Genomic DNA, 24156 nt, shown 5'->3' on the forward strand with positions numbered 1-24156 from the left:
TTATCTCCACCCTAGCTCTTAGGAGGCCAAGTCATGTCAAAGCATGGTCTTTGATCACTGACAATCTGCTGTGTGAGTGTGTGTGTGTGTGTGTGTGTGTGTACACATGTGTACGTGCACAAGAGTGTGTGGGGGACTTTCCCATCTTCAACAGAAACAGATGATGAAATACCTCCCTCTGCTTCCCACAACCGTAGCCGAATGGTGCGCGCGTGCGCGCGCGTGTGTGTGTGTGTGTGTGTGTGTGTGTGTGTAATACGGCTGCTAGTGACATTTAAGACCAGGTAAATAGGAGAAACGGAATACAACAGTAGTACAAATGTTGCCCATCTACACATTAGCCAAATAAATAAACATGGGAATGCACCAACACACACACAGAACACGCACGCACGCACGCACGCACAGAAGGGATTCATCTCTCCAGTTCCCACGCTTGTTATAGTAACTGATTTGCACTCGTCTTTTTTCTCCTAGTCTTCTTCTGTTGGCTATGTTTTCATCAGCCCTTCTTCTCTTTCACTCTCTTTTGTCTCTGTGTTTGTTTTGAAAACTATGGAGAGAGGGAAACTTTATTCAAGAACTTTGCGTTTCTTTTCTTCCGATTTCTCCCTTCACCATCATGTCTTAGTTTCCCACAATCCTCCACAGATCCCTCTGTGGGATTCTTGACTCTCTGATGAGATGGTGCATCACACTACAGTACAATACATGGCCCTCTTATACATACCACTTTATAGTGGATGAGACAGAAGGAGATGAGACCCAATGGTGTGCTGGTCTGAGTCCATGTTTAGTCACACAGACAGACAGACAGATAGACACACACAGACACACACAGACACACACAGACACACAGACACACACACACACACACACACACCAGTAGGACATACAACCATATTATTCATCCTGGTACAGAGTTTGAAATTTCGACTCAACGGTGTCCACGCCCACCACCCCAGCGAGTAGGCCGCAGCTGCCTAAAACAAGAGGTGCATTGTGGGTACTCACGTAGGTCCAACCGGGGATGAGGAGGACGAGGGTGACCACCCCCTTCTCCACGATCATGATGAGCAGGTAGATCGCACACTGACCCCACCATGCACTCGCCCTAGGAGGATCACCTGGAGATAGAGATAGAGGAGAGAGAGAGAGAGAAAGAGAGAGAGAGAGAGAGAGAGAGAGAGAGAGAGAGAGAGAGAGAGAGAGAGAGAGAGAGAGAGAGAAAATAGGTGGAGACAAGTGAAGAGACAAAGAGAAAGGCAAATGACAGAAGAATGAAAATTGTATCGCATACATTCATCACCTACAACAATCTGTGTTTGACTGGAGAAAAACAACAGTATATTAACGTAACAAGTGCAACAAAACAACTCAAAGACACTTCCCTCGGATAGCCACGGTCACCATTGTTCACTTTCCTGTGATCTTTACACACATGCTTACATGCATACACTCACATATTACTCTTTGTTCTTGTCTAGGCTGACTGACTGAGAAAGGTGCATTATTAGCAAGTCTGTCATCAACACACACACACACACACACACACACACACACACACACTGCTTCCTCTGCCTCTGTCTCCCAAACACACACGCACGCACGCACGCACGCACGCACGCACGCACGCACGCACGCACGCACGCACGCACGCACGCACGCACGCACGCACGCACGCACGCACGCACGCACGCACGCACGCACGCACGCACGCACGCACGCACGCACGCACGCACGCACGCACGCACGCACGCACGCGCGCGCACGCACACGCACACGCACACGCACACTTACAACATGCACACACACACACACACACACACACACACACACACACACACACACACACACACACACACACACACACTTCAAACACACACACACACACACACTTCAAACACACTTCACACACAGCCATCCTAATGATTGTAAAAAGGGCAAAATCTCACTTTAGGGTACACACATGGAAACAGAGACCAACAGAAAAAAGGAGAAATGGAAAAGTGAGAAAGTGTATGAATGTGTAAGCGAAGGAGTGAGTTCATGGGTGAGTCTTTCATAGGGAAGGGTGATGAAGGATAGGAAAGGACAGAGAGTGAGCAACAGAGAGAGGGAGGGAGGGAAACAAGTTAGTGAATGAGAGAGATAAACAGAGCAAGAGAAAGAAAGAGGGAAGAAAAAGAGAACATGATTATCTCTGAGAGAAGGAAAGTGTAAGATGTAGAAAGGAAGGGTGGAAGAAAGAGGGGTCCAGAGACACCAAGAATGTGACAGAAGGAAAGAGAAAGATAAAGAAAGAGGGATGGAGAGACAACATGATCATCCCTGTCCCCAGGGGTCATCACAGGGGTCGTCATGTGCCACAGTTCCCAGAGATACAAGGATAAATAAACAGATACTTGAGAGAGAGAGAGAGAGAGAGAGAGAGAGAGAGAGAGAGAGAGAGAGAGAGAGAGAGAGAGAGAGAGAGAGAGAGAGAGAATGAGAGAGAGAGAGAGAGAGAGAGAGAGAGAGAGAGAGAGAGAATGCAGGGGAGGGAGTAAAGTCAGTAGTTTTATGCTATGGCATCACTGTAACATAAACACAGACATTAAACCCCTAGCAGTTCAACACCTCTGATAAATACCACACCACCTCTGAATGTGTTGAACACACACACACACCTCTCTCAAACAGAAGTTCTGTCTGTCTGTCTACACACACACACACGCACGCACGCACAGTGCTCTCTCCCTCCAGTAGAAACACATTCTGCATTCTGTCTGTCTCTACACACACACACAAATACACACACAATTCTCTCTGTCAAACACATTCCGTCTGTCTACACACACACACACACACACACACACACACACACGTTTCTATGGCTTCGGCAGGCAGCTGTGTTGTGTTTCCCACTCATATGTGGCGGGCCAGGCCGGGGCGGTTATACTGCGTAGGGCGTAATTTCCCCCAGTTGCTGCTGCTGCTGCAGCTGGGACTGCTGGCTTGTTACTCCACACACACACTACATCTGGGCATTGCAAGCACTGACTAATAACACACATCCAGAGGCGTAGCGAGTTCTGATGAAACACTGCCCCCTACTGGACAATACTACAACCTCTGGCAAAAAATATGGAATCGTCTTGGGAGGACGTCCATCCAGTCATATTTAATGTTGTAAAAAAAAAATTGCGAAACAGCATAAAATTTAAAGTCATTTCAAAGGAATTTCAGGGTGGTTGGAGACACTGATAAGAAATCAGTTAAACATGTACTTCATTCACTTCCAACAACCACGTACAGTATGTACCTAAAATCAAGAGAACTTTTCCATTCAGTAATCTATAAACTTTTCACCAAAAGCTGCACTGTACTGTATAAGTGTCTTACAATAAACAGGATGGTGATAATGGGGTCTTTTGCATGACATATTCAGGGTGCAAATGTTTCCCTGTGGAATTACCACAGTCGTATCCCTTTAGGACAAAAAATGGCAACACGTTCCAATTTTCCTAGAACTAGTCAGGCTGCCAATCAGTGGGCCCTGGGCTGTGTCGAGTATTAAGCACAGCAAGGGCAGTTACACTATGAGAGGTATTTTCCACATTGCCACAGCTGGAGCTGAAGTGGAAGATTCTTGGGCCAGGGCCACTGACAGCTTTTGCTGGGCCCAGAACAAGGTCATCTGAAAGGGCCCCTCCTCGCTCAATACATACAATGGAATAAAGACCCAATTATGGGCCCCATGTCTACCTGGGCCCGGGACAACTGACCCCTTTGTCCCTCCCCTGACGGCTTCTCAGCTCTTGGCTGGAAGAGAGACCTCAGATTCAACCTCAGACTCATGGAACTCAAACTACCTCCTCTAGTCCTTTCCTGATGCTTGAGGCCTCCTGACACACAGCTCGACGTCACTGATTATCCGAGTTTTTTCCCCCCACTATCTCGCAAAAACACAATTCAAAAGGTAATTTCCAATCGGGATGTCGATTAGGGAAAAGCCTACCCAAAAAGTTGCTGTGCCAATAGATAGATTTGATTTCTTGTTTTTGTTCTCATATGAAATTAAATACATGAATTGGACAAAAACCGCACCACATATTTAAATAAAAAACAGAGTGTCAGGATAACACAATAAGGCGTAGAGCTTATTTCCATTGCGGCCCTGATGTCAAAATGGCAGCAAGAGTGTCACTGTGATGTCAATGTTGACAGCGGGTAAACTTCATCGTTTTCGCCACGGAAGCAGGCTGACTCCGAGGCCACAAGCAGCAGGAAAGGATGAGAGGAACTAGTTTGATTTACATTCATGGGCATACACCCAGCAGGAGCGTGGTTAGAAGTTAGGAGTTACTGGTGGAAAAATAGCACCCCCAAGTGGTCGGGATAAGGAAGTGCCTGCGATTATGACTCAATGCCAACACTTGGGGTGAAGTCAGGCTTAAAATAACAAGTCCTTTATTCAGCAGCACTGGATTAACTAAATCAACAAGATTAACCAGAAAAAAGCAGACGAAAACGGATTGTAATGCTTCATTCATAGTCTCAATTCTACTACTTTGGAGCCTGGCAAACAGTGCCCCTTGTGGTGAACACGTGACTTACAAACAAGCCTGTTACAGTATTTTTCCACCGGTCTCATTTCCCAAACATTCAGTGTTGCCAGATGTACTATAATTACCGTATTTGTACCATAATTTTGTCCATTTCGGCCTCTGTACGATGAAAAAAACACGATGTACGATAATTTCAGAGTTAGTCATTCAGTTCATTTAGGTGCCTTAAAACAACAATTTGGGTCTTGTACGATAAATTCCTCCCAAAAAGCCCCCAAAAACAATTATTTTGAGGTTTTGGTACGATAATTCAACATTTTCCACCTGGCAACACTGCTGACATTGCTTGAGAAATGCTTGGTAGGTATTTGAAAGTGCATTCACAGCCACCCCCAGGACATTCCTGTTTGCAGCTTGATTGATTATCAGTAAACTTTAAGTCAACCTTAAGTCAACTTCTTAGCTTCAATGGAAAATGCAATGCAATATATTCCAACTATGTGTTGGCTTGTCTTGTTATTCTCCCTGTTCTTGTTGTTTTTCCTCCCTTTAAAATGGAGAGAATGTGTTGAGCACCTTTTTTATCCTTCTGTTCTTTCTGCCACAACACTACAAACCCATTACCCACTAATAAGTGAATATGTTATCATAGTGTATGTACATCTACATGTGTATTTATACATAGTATATACAATTAGTTTGCAAATGATGACACACCCCCCCCCACCACCACCACCACCACCACCTGTGGTATCATGTCATGTCAAAATCTATTTAATGCAATCTGTTTTATGATGTTCTAAATGCATTGTCAACTATACAGCTATTAAATATTGCATGCATATCAACCCAGGATTCCCGGCCCGGGTCCTTTGCCGGCCCTTCCCCGTCTCTCTCTCCCCACTCGCTTCCTGTCACCACCTTCACTGTCCTATCATAAATAAAGTCAAAAAGACCAAAAAAATAAATGTAAAAAAAGAAGAAAGAAAGAAACACCACACGTACCATACTCTCCGAATCTCAGGAGTGTGATCTGCTTGTGCTCCACGATGCGAGACACCAGCTTCACGCCCATCCAGATGACCAGCATGCCCAGAGTAGCATCCAGCAGGAAGTTCATCAGGTACCTGAGGACACACCACACACCACACACCAATGGAAGTAAGCGTTAAGTTTTATTGTGTTATCCTGACACTCTGTTTTTCTTTATTTTTATATGTGGTGTGGTTTGATCCAATTCATGTATTTAATTTCTTAGAAGAACTGAGAATGTCAAATATAATGTATCTATCCAACAATCAACACAGCATGGGATCAGTTCAGGGAGCTTATGGGCAGGTGGTGCGCACATCACCATTGCAGAACCAATAGGAATAAAGAATGCACACAACACATCAATAAACGACACAGCAATTGAATAATTGGATGGAACTCCATGTGATATCCCATAATCTGTCATATGCCAAACGAATGATGACAAAATTCATACACATGAAACCCCAATGAAGAATAAACATTTTCTTGCATTCAAATACACAAATAATAAAATGGACATGAACAAATAAATGAAATGAAAACAGCTGTCCATCACAATTGGTTTAGGTAGCTGATTGGCAGGTGGTGCGCACTTCACCGGGGCAGAACCAATGGAAATAAAGAATACTAGTAGTGGCAAACACAGGATGGCACAAAGGCAAAAATTATACAAAAATGGATGCTTGCTTAAAGTATCTGATAAATGGCATTTAAGTATTTAAACACAAACAAACACACGCACATGCACGCACGCACCCAAATAAGAATCCGATGGTGAAGAATGCTTAACTTACAATGAGCAGGCATCCAATTTGGTGAGAGTGGAGAGGAAGATGTTGGCAAAGTGGATGAAGAGGGCACCGATGGCCTGCTTGGAGGTGTCGAAGAACCTGGAGGAGGGGAAAATAAATCGTTGCCAATTAATTGCTAATAATTTGTTTGTTTTATTACCTCCGCCAAGGAGGTAATTTTTTTGGTCGCGTTGGTTTGTCTGTTTGTCTGTCTGTTTGTCTGTCTGTCAGCAGCATAACTCAAGAACTAATCAACGGATTTGGACAAAACTTTGTGGAGTTGTTGATAATGACCCAAGGAACAATTGATTCAATTCTGGTGGTGATCAGGATCACAAGCCGGAACCAGGACTTTTTAAAAGATTTTGTCAGCAGGATAACTCAAAAACGAATCAACGGATTTGGACGAAACTTTGTGGAGTTGTTAGTAATGACCCAAGGAACAAGTGATTAAATTCTGGTGGCGATACGGATCACGAACCGGAACCAGGACCTTTCTTCACCATTGCCGGCCTATAAATCTAGATGCCCTTAGTGACCACACCCTTTTTTGATTTTCACATATTTGCAGTACTTCCAAGCATTATTCATGAATGTGCATATCATTTTCGTCTCAGTTTTTTCAGTACTTAGATTTATTTGATCAGAATTATTAGCGTAGCTTAGCATAATCACAGGAAGTGAATGGAGGCATTAGTATCAAGCCACAAATGAGCACAGGACAGGATTAAATAGCTGTAAATAGCTGAATTTTACATTAATTTCAAAGTACTTTATTCTGGTGAGGTCATGTGACTCGGTAATCACCTATTTCACCTGTGGGAGGTATGCGAATGACAAAGTGAACCTGACGAAGAGCAAGGCGAAACGCGTTGTTCACCTAAATAAAAACAGCAAAACTAAGTCCACCAGTGTGCGGTGATCCTTCTTCTTTATTATGGATTACTTTATAAGTACATTTGATGATGTTTTGTTTGCCCCCATAGACTTGCATTGCTACGCTTAATTTGGCTATACTGTTAAACTAGGCAATGGAAACACATAGACAAAAATTATATGCACATTCATGAATAATGCTGGTAAATACTGCAAATATGTGAAAATCAAAAAAGGGTGCACTATTCCTTTAAAATGAAAATAGGGTGTAACATAGTCAAATGTTCTATCAAGCAGCTTCCTTGGCGGAGGTCTGTGCTCTCTGAGTGCTTCTAGTTTTCTTTGGAATGAATAAAGGAACTCAACTCTAAAGGACTGGAAATGTTGGGAGATGAGTGAATAAAAGAGAAGTGCTGGTGTCTGGTTGATCTGAGCCATCTGTCGAGCAGAACGACCAAGCCATTGCAAATCACTAGTCCTTTGTCTTGGGTTTGGGTTATGTAAACAGTCTACTAGTAGCTCATTTCAACAAAGCAGCCCATCTCAACAGAACACCTTGGTCTTGTGAGAAAAGTTCTCAGAGGCAGGTTAATAGTACAACTATAAGAAATCCATAGGGCGACTATACAGACACAAACACTAATTCCAAAAACTTTTTTTTTTCGTTGCCTGATATCTTGGGCAAAGGTACAGTCAAAAGCATAGGCAGGTTGTCCAGGCTGACTAAAATGTGAAATTCTAACTCCTGCAGTGTCCCAGGCCGACTGGGTGGGCCCCAGGGCGGGTGGGGGGAGGCTACTCTGGTGTGATTATAGGGCATCTCCATCCTGTAATAACTAGTGTCCCCTCACATTCTTAGAAGCCTTTACACCTCCACAGCACACACTGAAACACATCTCTTTGCTCGCTGCTCAACCCAGCTGCCTGCTTGCTTGCTCGCTCCAAATCATTTGCAATGGTTTTGCATATATTCATAGCCATTTGGGTAGACAGTCAAAAGCGCACCAGTCCGTGTAAATGTTGGGTGAGTTAATGTTAAGGCCAGTGGAGGCTGTTCTCCTCTAGAGCAGTGTTTCTCAACCTTTTTTAGGCAATGCACCCATTCAATTCATGAAAAATCTTGAGGCACCCCAAACCAACAAGCCTTAACATGGCATTTCATCCGATACCAGACAAGCTTAGTAAAGTAACACATTTGGAGACGTTCGAAGCTGCAGCTCGATCTCAGACAGGCTATGTGTAAGGCCATACTGGGGCGACCTAAATTTACTTTGTTGTGTGTAAATGGTAAATGAAAGATTCGACTGACTAAGCATTAATTTATTAATTTAGACAAAATGTATTATATTGCATCATTTATTTATATATTTAGGTGAATTTCACATACAGGTTTCCACGGCGCCCCTGAGGGTGGTGTGCGGCACCCCAGGGTGCCACGGCACCCCTGTTGAGAAACACTGCTCTAGATGACTGAAGTGAACATTCAAATGTAATCATATGTTGAATGGGAACCTTCTTCAGGTCTCCATAGAAGAACTCTGGCAGCTTTACCTATAAATCCCTCTAAAGAAGTGGTATGTCAAAATAAAAACACACTTCTCAGTTTACCTCTTCGACCAGCCTACCAACTGAAAGCTAAATTGGCTCGCAACCAAACTACAAAGAGGAGGCAGAGAGGTGGCTCCTCAAAACCTATTTCAGTTTGTCCAACCGTCGTAAGATAGTGTCAGCTAAGCGTCAGATAAATGTCTGATAAGACTAGGGCCTTCTCTTTAGGAGATAAAAAGATTCTCACCAGATCTTCCATGGTCTTCGGACTCCTATAGGTTCCCGGAACCTCTTTACTGTAAAAAGATGAAAAGGAGACACACATTAGACAAAGCAAAAACAAACACACATAAACACATCACAAACACATCACACACATCACACACATCACACACATCACACACACACACACACACACACACACACACACACACACACACACACACACCAATAAAAAGCCAATACAGTTAAGTGTATGTCAACAGTAGTGGTTTATGTGAGATTGTAACACATCTTAGTTTAATGATTTAACAGCCAAAAACCAGGGCAGCCCCAGTGGTCCTTTTCACATGACTCACGTGGGCCGTCTACCCAGAGGGAAGCAGACTAGAGCAGCCAGCCTCATCAACACAACACCACATGACACAGTACAGCCACACCACAACACCACAACAGCAGTGTTGCCAGATTAGGTGGTTTCCCATCCAATTGGGCTGCTTAAGTTGGCTGTCTGCGGGTAAAATTCGAATTTTTGGGCAATTTTTGGCCATAGAAATCAATAGAATTGGGCTGAATTTAGTGCTTCCAGACGGGATTTGAGCCTTTTTTGGGCTGGAAATCATCAGCATCATCTGGCAACCCTGCACAGCAGAACTAACCAGCTCAAACACATACTGCACATCTGCCAAGAAGTCTACATGTACCTTATCTTAACTGATATTACGTCTGTCCTACTAAACAATAACAGGCTTATAATACTTGGAAGAAGACGCGCACTGCGTTGAAACGTCAGTCATTATGTTTGCACAGCAATTAAATAACTAAAAAGTATCTGAGTGCTCCAGTCATCCCTGGCCTAGTCTTCTGAAGTGGACCAGTTTGCTTTCCATAGGCTTATAATACTCTAAACAATGTATTTGTAGTTGAAAAAGTATAAAATCTCAATCTAAATTTTTTGTATTTGCTGATGTATCACCGATATCTCACATACGCATTGTAAGCCATCATCCTGACAGCCAGGGACTCACACATTGATCTTCATTGAAAATCGATATTGGGTTAATGGCTGTTAGACTGTTAAACCCCCCCACAGTGAACAACTTTGTTTAAAAGTGATGTTGAGTCTGCAGTTTACGATGCTTCAAAGTCAGTGAAACAAGGCCAACTGCCAATTACACTGCCTTCAGACACGTCGATGTGAAGCATCTTTCAATTCTATTATCATTCTATTCTATTCTCTTGTGACCACTAGTCAGTGAACCTTGACCAGAGATATGTTTATTGATTGTTGAGTCACATGCAGCAATGTAGGAAGAGCCTAGGGACGGTTAACTTCTTTTTTTTTACTGAAGACTGACTCACATGATGACACAGCGGCTGTCCGTGTTTGTGCAATAACTTCGTAAGAAAAACACCTAACCATCTTACATACGTATATTTACATATTCCGTCCGCCTACAGGTTGTTCATTTACACCCCATCAAGTCTGCAGGGAAAACCTTAATGATTCGTTTAACACACCAATAATCTCTTCCATTATCTCGGGTAAAGTCACACATGCAGCAGACACACACACGCACGCACGCACGCACGCGCGCACACACACACACACACACACACACGCACACAGAGAGACATCTGTTTAAGTGACTGACGTTTGACATTCATTTGCCACATTATCATTTCACACCAATTAGCAAAGTCATTTAGCGTGTTGAATACCACCTTGGCATACGCGGAAGACATTCCTCTTGGCTACATGATTCATGGAAGAGGATGACAGGCAGTAGGAAGGAGAACGAGAAGTAGAGAAAGAAGAACAAAAAGGACAGATGGGTAGAGAATGCACGTGTGAGGGAGAGAGAGAGAGAGAGAGAGAGAGAGAGAGAGAGAGACTACAGTTCAGCAGAAATGGAGGGAGAGGGGGGCGGAGAAAAACAGAGAGAGAGAGAGAGAGAGAGAGAGAGAGAGAGAGAGAGAGAGAGAGAGCAAGATACTAAGATAGTGCCAGAAAGGGGGAGAGATAGAGACCAAGGAGGAAGCATGTGACAGTCATTGACCTCTGTCTCCATTGCACTGTCATGGGTAACCTCATATGTGGCTTCTGTTGTCACAATAATGCCATTATTTTAAAAAGTCAGTGGCCAACGGTCATGGGACCACAGTTCATGCCTGACATAAGTTGTCACAATAATGTCATTATTCACTCTTTCGTTCATCCATCATTGGAGTGATTCTGAGATAACATTTTGTCAGAGCTCCCATGTTCTACCTGTAAGCAACTCAGATCATCTATATCTGTCCCAGATGAGAAATTGAATTACGACATACCAAAGTCCATCATTCAATACAACATTGTAGGGCCTATTCACTTTTTTTCTGCCTTCATGGTTTTCCCTCTTTGTATGCATCCTCAAAAAGCAACCATTGTGCCCAACATTTCAAGTTACGATTCCCTTCTTACTGCACTCAACAATCTAGACTGTTAATATTATGCATTTCTATTCTATATATTCCTACAATAACCCCAACCTCAATATATTGCAGCACACAAAGTCATCTCATTGCTTTCTCACCACCTCACCTTTTCAAATCTTCAGACAAGCCTTGCCAATGTATTACAATACACTTTGCAGATATTTTAATCCTGTATGATTCGCAATAGAGGACATAAATCAAGCGACAGAAATGGAGACCTGGGGTGCGTTTCTCGAAAGCGTAGTTGTTCGCCAGCTAGCACCTTGGGTTGTTGTCAATTAGAAATTGCATTCCAAACAACAAAGTAGCTAACGTAGTTAGCAACTATGGTTTCGAGAAATGCACCCCAGGGCAGTAAAAGAAGAGGTCAGTGTTTGATGGAGAGAGTGAACAACAGCCTAAGAAGAGCCCAGACATACAGGTACATGTACAACTAGAAAAGGGATTACCGAGATCCTGTTCTCAAACCAGTTAGGAAATCAATTTGCAAGGAAACCAGTTTGCTTCAGCATTGTGAAATTACAAGGAAGAGCGTTTTGTGCCAAACATTTTACTGACTTGCCAAAACTTGGCATTCTTTCCACTACCACTCTGTTTAATCTTGCTCTAGTCAGGGTGAGTCATGCCTTGGCATGTGCTCAGAAGAACCTTGCAAATATTCCAATTCCTGCTAGCACGAATGATGAATTAAACAAAACCCAAATATGCATTGCTGAATTGTGCTAAAGATCTTTCCAGGATGACTGATATTCAAGCGGTTACTGGAATTACGACGCTCCAAAAAATAAAAGGAACTCCAAACAACTCAATACAACTCCAAGCTGCAAGTAGAGGCCCCATGTGTGGGCATCTGGCCCTCATCCCCTCTTCATGAAGTCTGTTTCTGACCATTTGAGCAGAAACATGCACATCAGTGGCACTGTTCTTCCTGTGCTACCTGGCACAACGAAGGAGATGACGGTCCTCCTGCTGGGCTGTAAACCCTGCGACGGCCTTCTCCACGTCCCCTGGGTTACTGGCATCTCCTCTATGCACTAGACCTGTGGTTCTCACCTTCTTTGGGGCAAACAAACAACCACTTGAACTTATCATAAGTCTGACAACACCCCCTTGAACTCATCATAATACTACCAACGTCCCTGTTAGTATTAAAAAGAATAAACTCACCAAAAAATGAAGCCTTCTGTATTTGACAATACACACTGCAAATCGTTGAAATGACCGCAAACAAGCATTCCACTCTTGGTGAATGAATGCGAGTTTGTAACATGTGTGCACAGCTCTGGCCATTGTGTGCTTTTGGCACTCCGAGTGATAGTTTACCACCTCAATTCCCTCAATACCCATTCCGCTGGGAAATGCTATGGAAGCATGGCACATTTGTTGCAGAAAGTACAAAGATGCAGGATTACACATCTGTGTAGTAGGGAGTATGGACAGCTGAGGGGAGGACAGGGGTGTGTCTGTGCAAGCGCATGAATAACAGGAAGAAGACGAGAATAAATGAGGAAGTAAATTCGCAGACACGCTGGCCTGCCCAGCTCACGGAAGTAAGTGCATTGCAAAATAATAATATACAAAAACATACATCCCTGTGCATGTATATATTATTGTATTATTATTTTGCAATGCACTTCACAAAATTGACCTTTTTCATCACCAGCCAAAATAGCTATTAGATGTTTATCTTACTAGCCAAAAGCACACTCACTAATGGGTCAAAGTGGCTAGTATGTTGGTCTTTTCTACCAGCCAAACTGAAATTTCACCAGCATTTGGCCGGTTGGCTGGTGTTCATTTAGAGCCCCGTATACATCTATACTGTTTTTGCACAGAGTAATCATTTAGTTAGTTTCCCGTCTTTCTCTTTGCTTACGATCATTGCCTTTGCACCGTAGGGATAGAATGATATATAAGGTCGAAGTTAGTTCAAGGCTACAAAATGCAGTATAAAAACGGCCTGTAGTGAAACAAAGAGTTGCCCTGCCGTGCCATCACTCGAACGTGGGCCTTCTGGCATATCAGACAGGCTCCTTGGCATGACAATAAGAGTGACACTACAATACTAGGAGTGGTCACTACATCACAAATGGACCCATACACTTCACACACTCTGGCTTTCCTTCACTTCCTTCCCACCATACCAACCTCTCCCATCCATACTTCTCCAAATCCATGCTTCACACATCACTGGGATTCCTTGCTCCAAGGCCTTGTACAGAGTAAGTGCCAGGCTCTCAAAGCCTCAGATGACCTCATGACACCATATATAGTGAAGGTGAGTAGAGCTGGACCCGAACTTGGGCCTCCTGGGGTACAAATTAGAGTTTGTAAACTACACCAAAGAGCCATTCCCAGAGAAGGCCCAGGTTCAAGTCTAGGTATGGCAACTCGACTCCCCTTCTCTACTCTGCACCAACACAGAAACACTGAGAACTACCTTTAAAAAATATATTCTCTCTCACTTCTCTTCACTTTCCCTCCTTTTATCATCCTTTATGTGCTCTTTAACACCACTACTTGTTTCCAAGACACCACGCGAGGATGCACAGACGACAAAGACAAGAAAGCTGAATGCTGAGCTAAAATAAGCCTTCTCATGTTTGACAATCATGTAAATAACAAAATGAGATACAAAAAAAACCTGCACAAATTGTGGAGGATGCTTTGAGCTTGGTGACCACTGGATGGGGTGATTTTTTTTTTTTTAAAAGATCAACATTAACGTAAAAAAACCCAATTGGCCATTGAGAAACACTGTTTTGTGACATAATAATTTTACTATTCATATAATAACATACAGCGCCAGAATTATTTTCAGCACATTTTTGTATGGACTACTCAGGAGCAGATATCAACTTATCCATTATGCCTTATTGTTAATGACAAAAAGTAAAACTAGGAACGGGCAAAGACATGTATATTTTAAAAGTCGTGAATTGTGACCTTTAAATCTATGTCACTCTGCCCTCTGAATGTGTGTGCATGTTTGTTTAAGAAGTGTAAGTAAGTAGGCTACATGAAGGGCTTTGTAACCGGTTCACTTGGCCCAAGAACAAACATGAGGCCAGCTGCTGAGACAGCAAAACAGAAATCCATGACGTGACTGCAACATGCAATGTGAGAAAGATAGAAAGATGGGGGAAAGAAAGCAAGAAAGCAAGAAAGAACGAAAGAAAGAAAGAAAGAAAGAAAGAAAGAAGGCAAGAAAGAAAGAAAGAAAGAAAGAAAGAAGGCAAGAAAGAAAGAAAGAAAGAAAGAAAGAAGGCAAGAAAGAAAGAAAGAAAGAAAGAAAGAAGGCAAGAAAGAAAGAAAGAAAGAAAGAAAGAAGAAAGAAAGAACTGTCTGAATGTGTCTCGCCCTCCTACAAACCTCTGTCAAGACAGCAGATTTTCCCACAAAACTTTGTAACATTAAAGAACTAGGCTGGTGAATACCTGGGATAATAACTAGGAAAACAATCTACAATTCTAAATTATGAAAGAGAGGATTGGAAAGGAGAAAAGAGAAGAGATCTCAATTATATTGACAGCCTATTGTCTGTCTCTGCAGCATGCCAGTTCCTTTACTGCCTTCTGTATCTAAGAAGTCCCTCGCCTAAGCAGGTATAAAATCTATTCACTTAGGGTGATCTGGCTGGACAGCACCATAGACAAGTGTTGCTTAAACTCCAACAGGTAGAATATAGAATGAAGGAAACAATTGTGCTTTGCTTCCTTCAGCACTTGACAAAACCAAGAGGGTACCTCAAAACACAGCGCTTCAGTCTTTGAATTGGACGATCTTGCTGCCAAAACAGCCCAACCGGAAAACTCCAACTCCCATTGTCATTGTGACACAGCACTCCACAGCACACAAGTGTTCACTACATACTGCACACAACGAAATTGCATGTATGCCTCACCCATGCAAGGCCGGGACGGTACCATGCTCAGGGTACCTCAGTCATGGAGGAGGATGGGGGAGAGCACTGGTTAGTAAATTACTCCCCCAACCAACCTAGCAGGTCAGGAGTCGAACCGTCAACCTTTGGGCTACAAGTCTGACGCACTAACCGCTTACCCATGACTGAAAAAAACGCTCTCTCTGACTTTTTCTTAAATGCCTTGTACTCCTGTCATGACTGGCAGCCTGTGCCATCTCTACAGAAATAGGCCTACAGCCCTATTCTGAGACAATGGTCATTTCCTTCTAAAACATTGGCCATTTCCTTGACAAGTCTAGGTACAAGCTACCAACAAGGCCACCACTGCCATGTCTGCCACTATCTTCAAGGGAAGGCACGGCTGGCAAACCAAGCTAGCCAGTCTCCCCCGCGCTGAAGTGTAAGTCTGAAGTCAAATGTCTATTCTAAGACTTGCCAGCCAGCTTGATTTGGCTTGACTGCACAGGCTAGGGGTCAAGAATGTCAGCGCCAACACTGGCAACCATGGTAATAAGTAACCAACGTCACGAGACTATTGCAGGAAGATCTGCCAAGCAGACTCTAGGACAAACACACATGCACCATTGTCCCCCCCACCCCAATCAGGATAAACCTGGGTATGAGTCATGTGTGAAATGCAGAGGATGGCCATTAAATACCATAATGAAGAGGAGGCTCACTTGTGCCTTATTTTCTTTTTCCATCTCTGTATTTTTCATATACCACCCATTTTGTTTCTTGGTTTCCTGTTCTGATTACCAGTATGCGCCTTAAAGGAGAATTCCGGCCAGTTTGGATTAATATCCCATCTTGGGTGGACCGAGGGAAAGGGATGAAAGGCAAAACCGCGAGAAATTTTCATGCCTGCTGCGCAAAGTTGTTCAATTGCGCTGTTTTCGGTTAAAACCTGACCCTTCGGGCACGTAATTGACCTGTTTTAAAGCTCCTAGCGTGCATTAAAACCCTTTTGAACGCTTTGGCCGTGGTGTGTGGGTCCATACAAGTCGATCTAGTGGTTCACATTTCCATTAGGTGGCATAGGTACGATACAACAGGAGTTTTCGAAAGTGGCGCAGCCTACCTCTTTCAGCTTCCGCCTTCCAACTACGTCCGCAAAATGGTTCGCCAAAGTGATACTTCATAGTAATCCATTTTATTTTTGTCCACCAAAGACGAGCCACAAGAAACATATTCACATGTTTTCATGCCCTGAGTTGTTATTGTCGCGCAGATTCACTTCTCTGTCACTGAACGCAGTGTAGTGACGTCACGGTGTCACATGACTCCTGGAAGGAACGCCATTCGCTCTTCCAGTTATTATACATAAGCGAGAAAGAGAGGCGCTGTCGTAATATACTGTTTGATATTTTGAGATGGATCCTCCGTTGGGGTAGTTCAATTGAAGAGTTTGGTGGCCATGGTTATCCTTTTCGAACCAGAATATTTGTTACAGATAAAGAATTATTCCTTCCAGGAGTCATGTGACACCGTGACGTCACTACACTGCGTTCAGTGACAGAGAAGTGAATCTGCGCGACAATAACAACTCAGGGCATGAAAACGTGTGAATATGTTTCTTGTGGCTCGTCTTTGGTGGACAAAACTAAAATGGATTACTATGAAGTATCACTTTGGCGAACCATTTTGCGGACGTAGTTGGAAGGCGGAAGCTGAAAGAGGTAGGCTGCGCCACTTTCGAAAACTCCTGTTGTATCGTACCTATGCCACCTAATGGAAATGTGAACCACTAGATCGACTTGTATGGACCCACACACCACGGCCAAAGCGTTCAAAAGGGTTTTAATGCACGCTAGGAGCTTTAAAACAGGTCAATTACGTGCCCGAAGGGTCAGGTTTTAACCGAAAACAGCGCAATTGAACAACTTTGCGCAGCAGGCATGAAAATTTCTCGCGGTTTTGCCTTTCATCCCTTTCCCTCGGTCCACCCAAGATGGGATATTAATCCAAACTGGCCGGAATTCTCCTTTAAACGACCCAAACTGATGAAGCGCAGTATGTGTGCTGTATGCGGGCATTGTTTCATATTTTCCTCTTTCCTCATCATTTTTCGACACCAACTAGTCTACTGGTACCATCATCATTATTAGGTATACTTCTCCTTCCCGTCATGTTTTGAAAGAGGCCTTTTGCATTAGAAAACCTACTTTTTGTGTGATCTGTTGTAGCATTGAAATCAGTTTCTCTCGGTTACCATTTATGCATTTGCTCCAGCAGAAATCAACAATATCTAGGGTTGTAATTTCCATAACTCAACACCCCTCTTCAAGAGGTCATGTGACAGAAAATCAAACCGTTAACTGATGGCTGTCTTGGCCAGCGCTTGAGGCTGTAGATCCACAGTCTGTGCTTGGATCTGCCAAGGGGCCTGTGAGTGACACACCATCGTTAAACAAAACTCAATTAGAAGCACCGCTGCCAGCCTCGCCAATAGAGCATAAATCCACTCAACACATGACACCCCTGACGAGCTAGATGAAATCATTCAGTGCTCACTGCTTGCAGTTGTTGATTTGGGCCAGCTCCAACTGGTGTCAAGCGGGCCACAGCTTTCCGCAGCTACCCGCAGCTACTCTGGACTTTACGGTCCCATTCACTTCAATTCATTTTTTCGCAGCCAGAACAGGTTTTACAGATTTCGGACTGTGCCGACGCCGCTGGTGTCGTGCGAGGAAAACAACAATTGTGTCGGACGCTACACCTGGTCATGGAACGACATGCGTAACAAGAATGATCATAACTTGTGTCATTTCGAAGATAATTAAAGAAAACCATTTTCACAATGGGACTTCTCATAGACCTGTTTTTGCATGTCTCTCATCTCTTTGCATGTTGACTGTGCAATCACCGTGACAAGTTAACAAGGTGCACGGCGCACAGCTGTATGCGTCCAAAAAAGAAGAATAACATTTCACGATGTACATCTGGAAATAATTCACATCAAAGTGAAGTGTTATTACATAGGGCACCATGGTAATCAATATGTGTGTAAGAACATGTGAAAAAAATAAATCGGTCAGTTTGTCAAAGAAGACACAAAAGATATGCACCACAATGCACAGTATGCACCACACCCGTGCTTTTCAATTATATAAAGAACAAATACTGACGGCACGAATGTTTCTTCCCTCAATAATCCCACGTCACATATCAATCAAGCAACTGAGCTAATGTGGCCACAAAGGGCGGTATTGTACGCTGACACATTCGAAGTCCTCAGATACAGATAGGCCTACAGTCATGAATTACCTGACAAATTGCTGCTAGGCTATTGCTGTGGGAGCGCTACACTAAAGAACTGTGTCCCATATCTGCCCCTTTCATATTCATACATTGACAATTGAATTGACAAATGAAATACTAATATTTTACTGCGTCTTTTACAGGTGCCCGTATTCTTCAAGTCTGTCGTTACAGCGCAACGACGGTCAGCACAGATGTGGCGATGTGAACACTCTTGCATTACACCTTTTGCATGTTGTACATGTCTCCAATCTTTTTGCATGTTGACTGTGCCGTCACAATTTCATGGTTAGGCAACAATGTGCACGACCAGAACAATGTAGGCCTACATATTGAAGGAACATCGTGGCATGATTAAAGTAAGGAACTACGTAGGCCTACCACACATGTCGCCTAGTGCAAAAGGAAAATGCCTCATTTCTCTAAGCAGACAGACACTGTGGATATGCAGATACACGGTGTGCAATGACATATGCCCCTGAATGATACGCTGAAGAAATACTGAAGGCACCTATTCAGCGAGCTGAATAAGCCTAATAATGTAGGCCCTTATCAGGGGTGAGGTAACACAGCCTACACGTGTAGGCCTATTCAAATTGAATATTAAGGGGCCTTGAACCCACAATATGCAGAATGGCAGGCATGGCTGCATCCAAGCTATGCGCTTCATGGTGTTTGACCACACATCTCTTCGTTGTGCACGGTGCACCCCATCACTTCATATGCCTAGGCCCACTTCAGGAAGCAAGGACGTAATTATGCTGGGAGAATACATTCAATAGCATATGGTTTATGTAGATCTGTGAATCAAAGAAAAGGGGGGCGCACCTTGCACAATTTTTTTCTTTTCTTTATTTTTCTGTGTACAAAAAAATAAAGAAAAGAAAAAATTGATGCAAGGTGCGCCCCCCTTTTCTTTGATTCGAAGTATTCATTTGGGACAGCACCCTTAAAAGTTATCAAGAAACCTGAGTGAAGCCTACTACATACTTGATTTATGTAGATCTGTGCCCACATGGTAGGCCTATTAGCCTACACCCTCCCATTCACTCAATCCATTTTTTGGAGCGATAACAGGTTGCCTACAGACAAACGGGCGGTGCCCACGCCGCTGTTGCTGTGCGAGGAAAACAACAATTGTCTCGGATGCTAAACATGACCATTAAACGGCTTGCTGATCAAGAATGGCATTTCCCGCGTCAGGTCGAAGATAATCAAAGACATTCTCATCGCAATGGCCTTTGCCATTCACTCATCGTTTCAATCTCTCCAACTTTGCCTATGTTCACCGTGCAACTACCCTGACATGACAATAGGTATCCTATATCTTCCAACTACACATAGGCCTACAACGACACGGCAGCGCTTTTCATGTTGTAGTTTTTCACAGTAAACTTTACTGTCCCGACATGGTAATACGCAACCCAGGGCCGGAGCTATAGGGAGGGTGAGCAGGGCATTTGCCCCTGGGCCCAGGGCACTCTTGCATTGGTGGTGGGGGCCCAACTGTGATCTTGTCAGGTCATATAGGGGGCCCGATAAGTGTTTCGCCCTGTGGCCCTATGCGCAATTGTTCCGCCACTGACGCAACCTGTAGGCTATTACCGTGTAACACACCAAGAACACAAAAAATGCTTTAGTCCTCCGAATTTGAACACATCTCACCACAAAAACACGCAGTGCGAACCACACAGTGTCCCTGAATGACATGCAGGACAGATAGGGGGGCACCTACATATTGCTGCTTCTCAAGCGCACGGCACATTTCAATCAAAACTCATAGGACCACCTAGGCTACATAATACTCCTCGTAATAGTAATAATGAATGTTGCTGAAATTACAATAATAGTCATTCACAAAAATATCACATGCAACAGAAATACTTCGGCCACAACTATGATTAGGCCTATCTGTAGGCCTAGGGGCGACATCATTTCACGTTCTCCTTCGAGCTTTACGCTGCAGCCTTATGAGGCCAGCAGATGGCACCAGTCAATCATATATAGATTGGAGACATGTACAACATGCAAAAGGTGTAATGCAAGAGTGTTCACATCGCCACATCTGCGCTGACCGTCGTTGCGCTGTAACGACAGACTTGAAGAATACGGGCACCTGTAAAAGACGCAGAAAATATTAGTATTTCATTTGTCAATTCAATTGTCAATGTATGAATATGAAAGGGGCAGATATGGGACACAGTTCTTTAGTGTAGCGCTCCCACAGCAATAGCCTAGCAGCAATTTGTCAGGTAATTCATGACTGTAGGCCTATCTGTATCTGAGGACTTCGAATGTGTCAGCGTACAATACCGCCCCTTTGTGGCCACATTAGCTCAGTTGCTTGATTGATATGTGACGTGGGATTATTGAGGGAAGAAACATTCGTGCCGTCAGTATTTGTTCTTTATATAATTGAAAAGCACGGTGTGGTGCATACTGTGCATTGTGGTGCATATCTCTTGTGTCTTCTTTGACAAACTGACCGATTTATTTTTTTCACATGTTCTTACACACATATTGATTACCATGGTGCCCTATGTAATAACACTTCACTTTGATGTGAATTATTTCCAGATGTACATCGTGAAATGTTATTCTTCTTTTTTGGACGCATAGTGCGCCGTGCACCTTGTTAACTTGTCACGGTGATTGTCAACATGCAAAGAGATGAGAGACATGCAAAAACAGGTCTATGAGAAGTCCCATTGTGAAAATGGTTTTCTTTAATTATCTTCGAAATGACACAAGTTATGATCATTCTTGTTACGCATGTCGTTCCATGACCAGGTGTAGCGTCCGACACAATTGTTGTTTTCCTCGCACGACACCAGCGGCGTCGGCACAGTCCGAAATCTGTAAAACCTGTTCTGGCTGCGAAAAAATGAATTGAAGTGAATGGGACCGTAAAGTCCAGAGTAGCTGCGGGTAGCTGCGGAAAGCTGTGGCCCGCTTGACACCAGTCCAGCTCCAGTAGCGGTGAACCTCCTTTAAAAAAGGTTGCTGTCCTGTCCGAAACTTGTGCATTTTAGACACAGAACCCATTCACTTCTTGTTAGACACAACAACTCAACTCTGCTTCCAAGCAATAATTATGTGTATTATTGAGCATGATGACATCCAGTGTTTTGGGGGATTTCCGCTGTGAATGTAGTATTTTGGATGCGCCTACGGTTTATTCATTATAGGCCTACGCCAATCTGTCAACGTCTGCCTCACAGCAAATTATTATTGATTGGGGGATATTGTGACATTATTACGACTACATGCAACAATGTAATGATAACCTAATGTAACAATAACTATGAACAAAGACATTCACATATGGAGCGGATGAAAATGTATCCAAAATGTATCCACACAACGACAACAATGGCCACGTGTTTACAGACTGCCCTATAGGAAGCGCTTCTAATCTACACACTAATCAGCTGAGACGCTACATACCAACACAGGCTAGGCTACAATGTAAAGGCGAGTGTTCAAACACATGGCAACATTACAATTAAATGTCAAATCATGCTGCGAAATGGGGAGCGAGTCTCCCAACAAGAAGTGTAACGTACACATTAAAGTGCTGAAGGCTACCACGGCGAGAAGCCCTTGAATCAGCACCCCGAAGCCATCCGTTAAAGACCCGTTATCACAGCCTCGCGTCGAAGCTTTCGTGAGGTCGCTCATGTTTGTCACCACGAACATCTTTCTTCTCAGCAGTCTCTCTGCGATGAAAATGCCGTTTAATCCGTACATGTCCATGCTTCTTGATTAAAAACACGCCTGGGAGGACAACGGGCGAAGACACTTCCTCGACACTGGGAGAAAAACATCCAAAGCGAGGGTCGATAAACCAAAGAGAGAAAAGCAGTGGGTTAATCCCTAGAAAAGCGCCATAACTTCACTCGAGTCAATCAAACGTGACTTTAAGAGACGTTTGGACCGCGTCCCGTGCCAAATGGCTATCTTTGGAAAGTTGCGCACAGGTCCAGGCAAGAAAGCGTTCGCTTCCACTTTCCCATTCTTGTGTTTTCCAAACAACAAGCTGAAGAGATACGCGAGATGCTTACGTCACCTCCTGTCTGTGTGTACGCGAGGGAGACCCCTGGCTTTTGTTAGGAGGAGCGTCCCGCTGACCAACTGGGTGCGTTGTCCCAGTCGCAGTTGCAGGCAGCACGGTCGGTCCTCAAATTCTATGAATGGCACGTTCTTGTTCATTATCGGGGATAATGTCGATTTGGCTATTTGGCAGCAGCACATTCCTTGAATATAAGTTGGCTAATAGGCCTTTATTTTCATTCTCGTGGTCTCATCCAGCTGTGCCATCCAATGGATGGATGGCCTGTAAGACTCCTTTGCTTTATGGCAGAGGTTCCCAAGTTTTTTTTTGGTATGGGACCCCATTTTGACATACCAAATTTCTGGGGACCCCATACACATTTTTTCATGGCAAAAATTAAAATATGACTGAGCTACATAAGTTGTAGGGTATTAAACCTATTATGGCCGTCTAAGATTGTAAGTGGTGCTTGTTTCAAAGAGAATATTGAATAGATGTTATATTAATTCGATATTTATCCAATATTCTATTTTTTACACTTTCAGATATTTCAGGTGACGACCCCAGTGCTGAAAAACACTGCTTTGTGGGCAACTAATGGGTAGCCTAATTAAGTCAATGTAAGCCAGATGAGCAATATAGCTAGAGCACCTTGGCAAATTATTCTGAATAGCCTACCTTTTAAACAGATGAAAGTGATATAGCCTAAGGCCTATGCCACGCCGTCACAGCCATTCTGAAACAATAGCCAAATAAATGAACACACGTAGCCTACGGCTTCGTTAAAATAGTCAAACAGAAAAGGAAGGGGGACATAAATTGACCCAGAATTGGGTACTCATTACATTGTATGTATTGGGGTTGGGGGCCCTTTCAGACGACTTTGTCCTGGGCCCGGCCAAAGCTGTCAACGGCCCTGCACACACAGGATAGAGATGAAGTACCCTGACTTCCCTGTAACAAATTGATTGCTTTTTCCCCCCGAAAATTTCCTCTGTGCACACACATTGCATTGTAACTTAAGTTACTTGCATTGTACCAAGTGTATATTACAGCCTTTCCCCCATGTAATGCTTTGCAAAAAGTAATGCATTACAGTAACTAATTACTTTTGCCATGCGTTACTCCCAACATTTAATATAATGAGACTAGACGGATGGAAGGGGAAAGAAAAGGAAAGAGCTTTTTTCTAATGAGCATTGTAGCGAAGGGGAGTAGAGTTGCCCAGCCGGGACTCAAACCCAGACCTTCTGGGGTAGTAAATCGGGGCTCTGACTGCTACACCAAAGAGCCAGGCTTGTTGGTGTGACAGTCAGAACACACACACAACCCTAGTGATGGTCACTCCATCACACTGCCTTCCCCTTCGGGAAGCGCACCCGTGCACTTCACACACTAGGTGCGATCGAGTTGTCGTCA

General features: G+C 43.6%; 1 protein-coding gene across 1 annotated transcript in view; it reads right to left on the reverse strand.

Annotated features, from left to right (window-relative positions):
• tmem110l (transmembrane protein 110, like) overlaps positions 1-22741 on the reverse strand; it is a 36752-nt gene extending 14011 nt beyond the window's left edge. Inside the window, exons 1-5 of the mRNA XM_063217306.1 lie at positions 22250-22741; positions 9048-9096; positions 6380-6475; positions 5556-5677; positions 1015-1127 (exon numbers count right to left, since the gene is read on the reverse strand). Coding sequence (XP_063073376.1) covers positions 1015-1127; positions 5556-5677; positions 6380-6475; positions 9048-9096; positions 22250-22439 — 570 coding nt within the window. The 5' untranslated portion in view covers positions 22440-22741. The remainder of the gene's footprint in view (positions 1-1014; positions 1128-5555; positions 5678-6379; positions 6476-9047; positions 9097-22249) is intronic.
• Between the last annotated feature and the right edge of the window lie 1415 nt (positions 22742-24156).

This window comes from Engraulis encrasicolus, chromosome 15 (genome assembly GCF_034702125.1).
Source record: "Engraulis encrasicolus isolate BLACKSEA-1 chromosome 15, IST_EnEncr_1.0, whole genome shotgun sequence".
Classification (NCBI taxonomy): domain Eukaryota; kingdom Metazoa; phylum Chordata; class Actinopteri; order Clupeiformes; family Engraulidae; genus Engraulis; species Engraulis encrasicolus.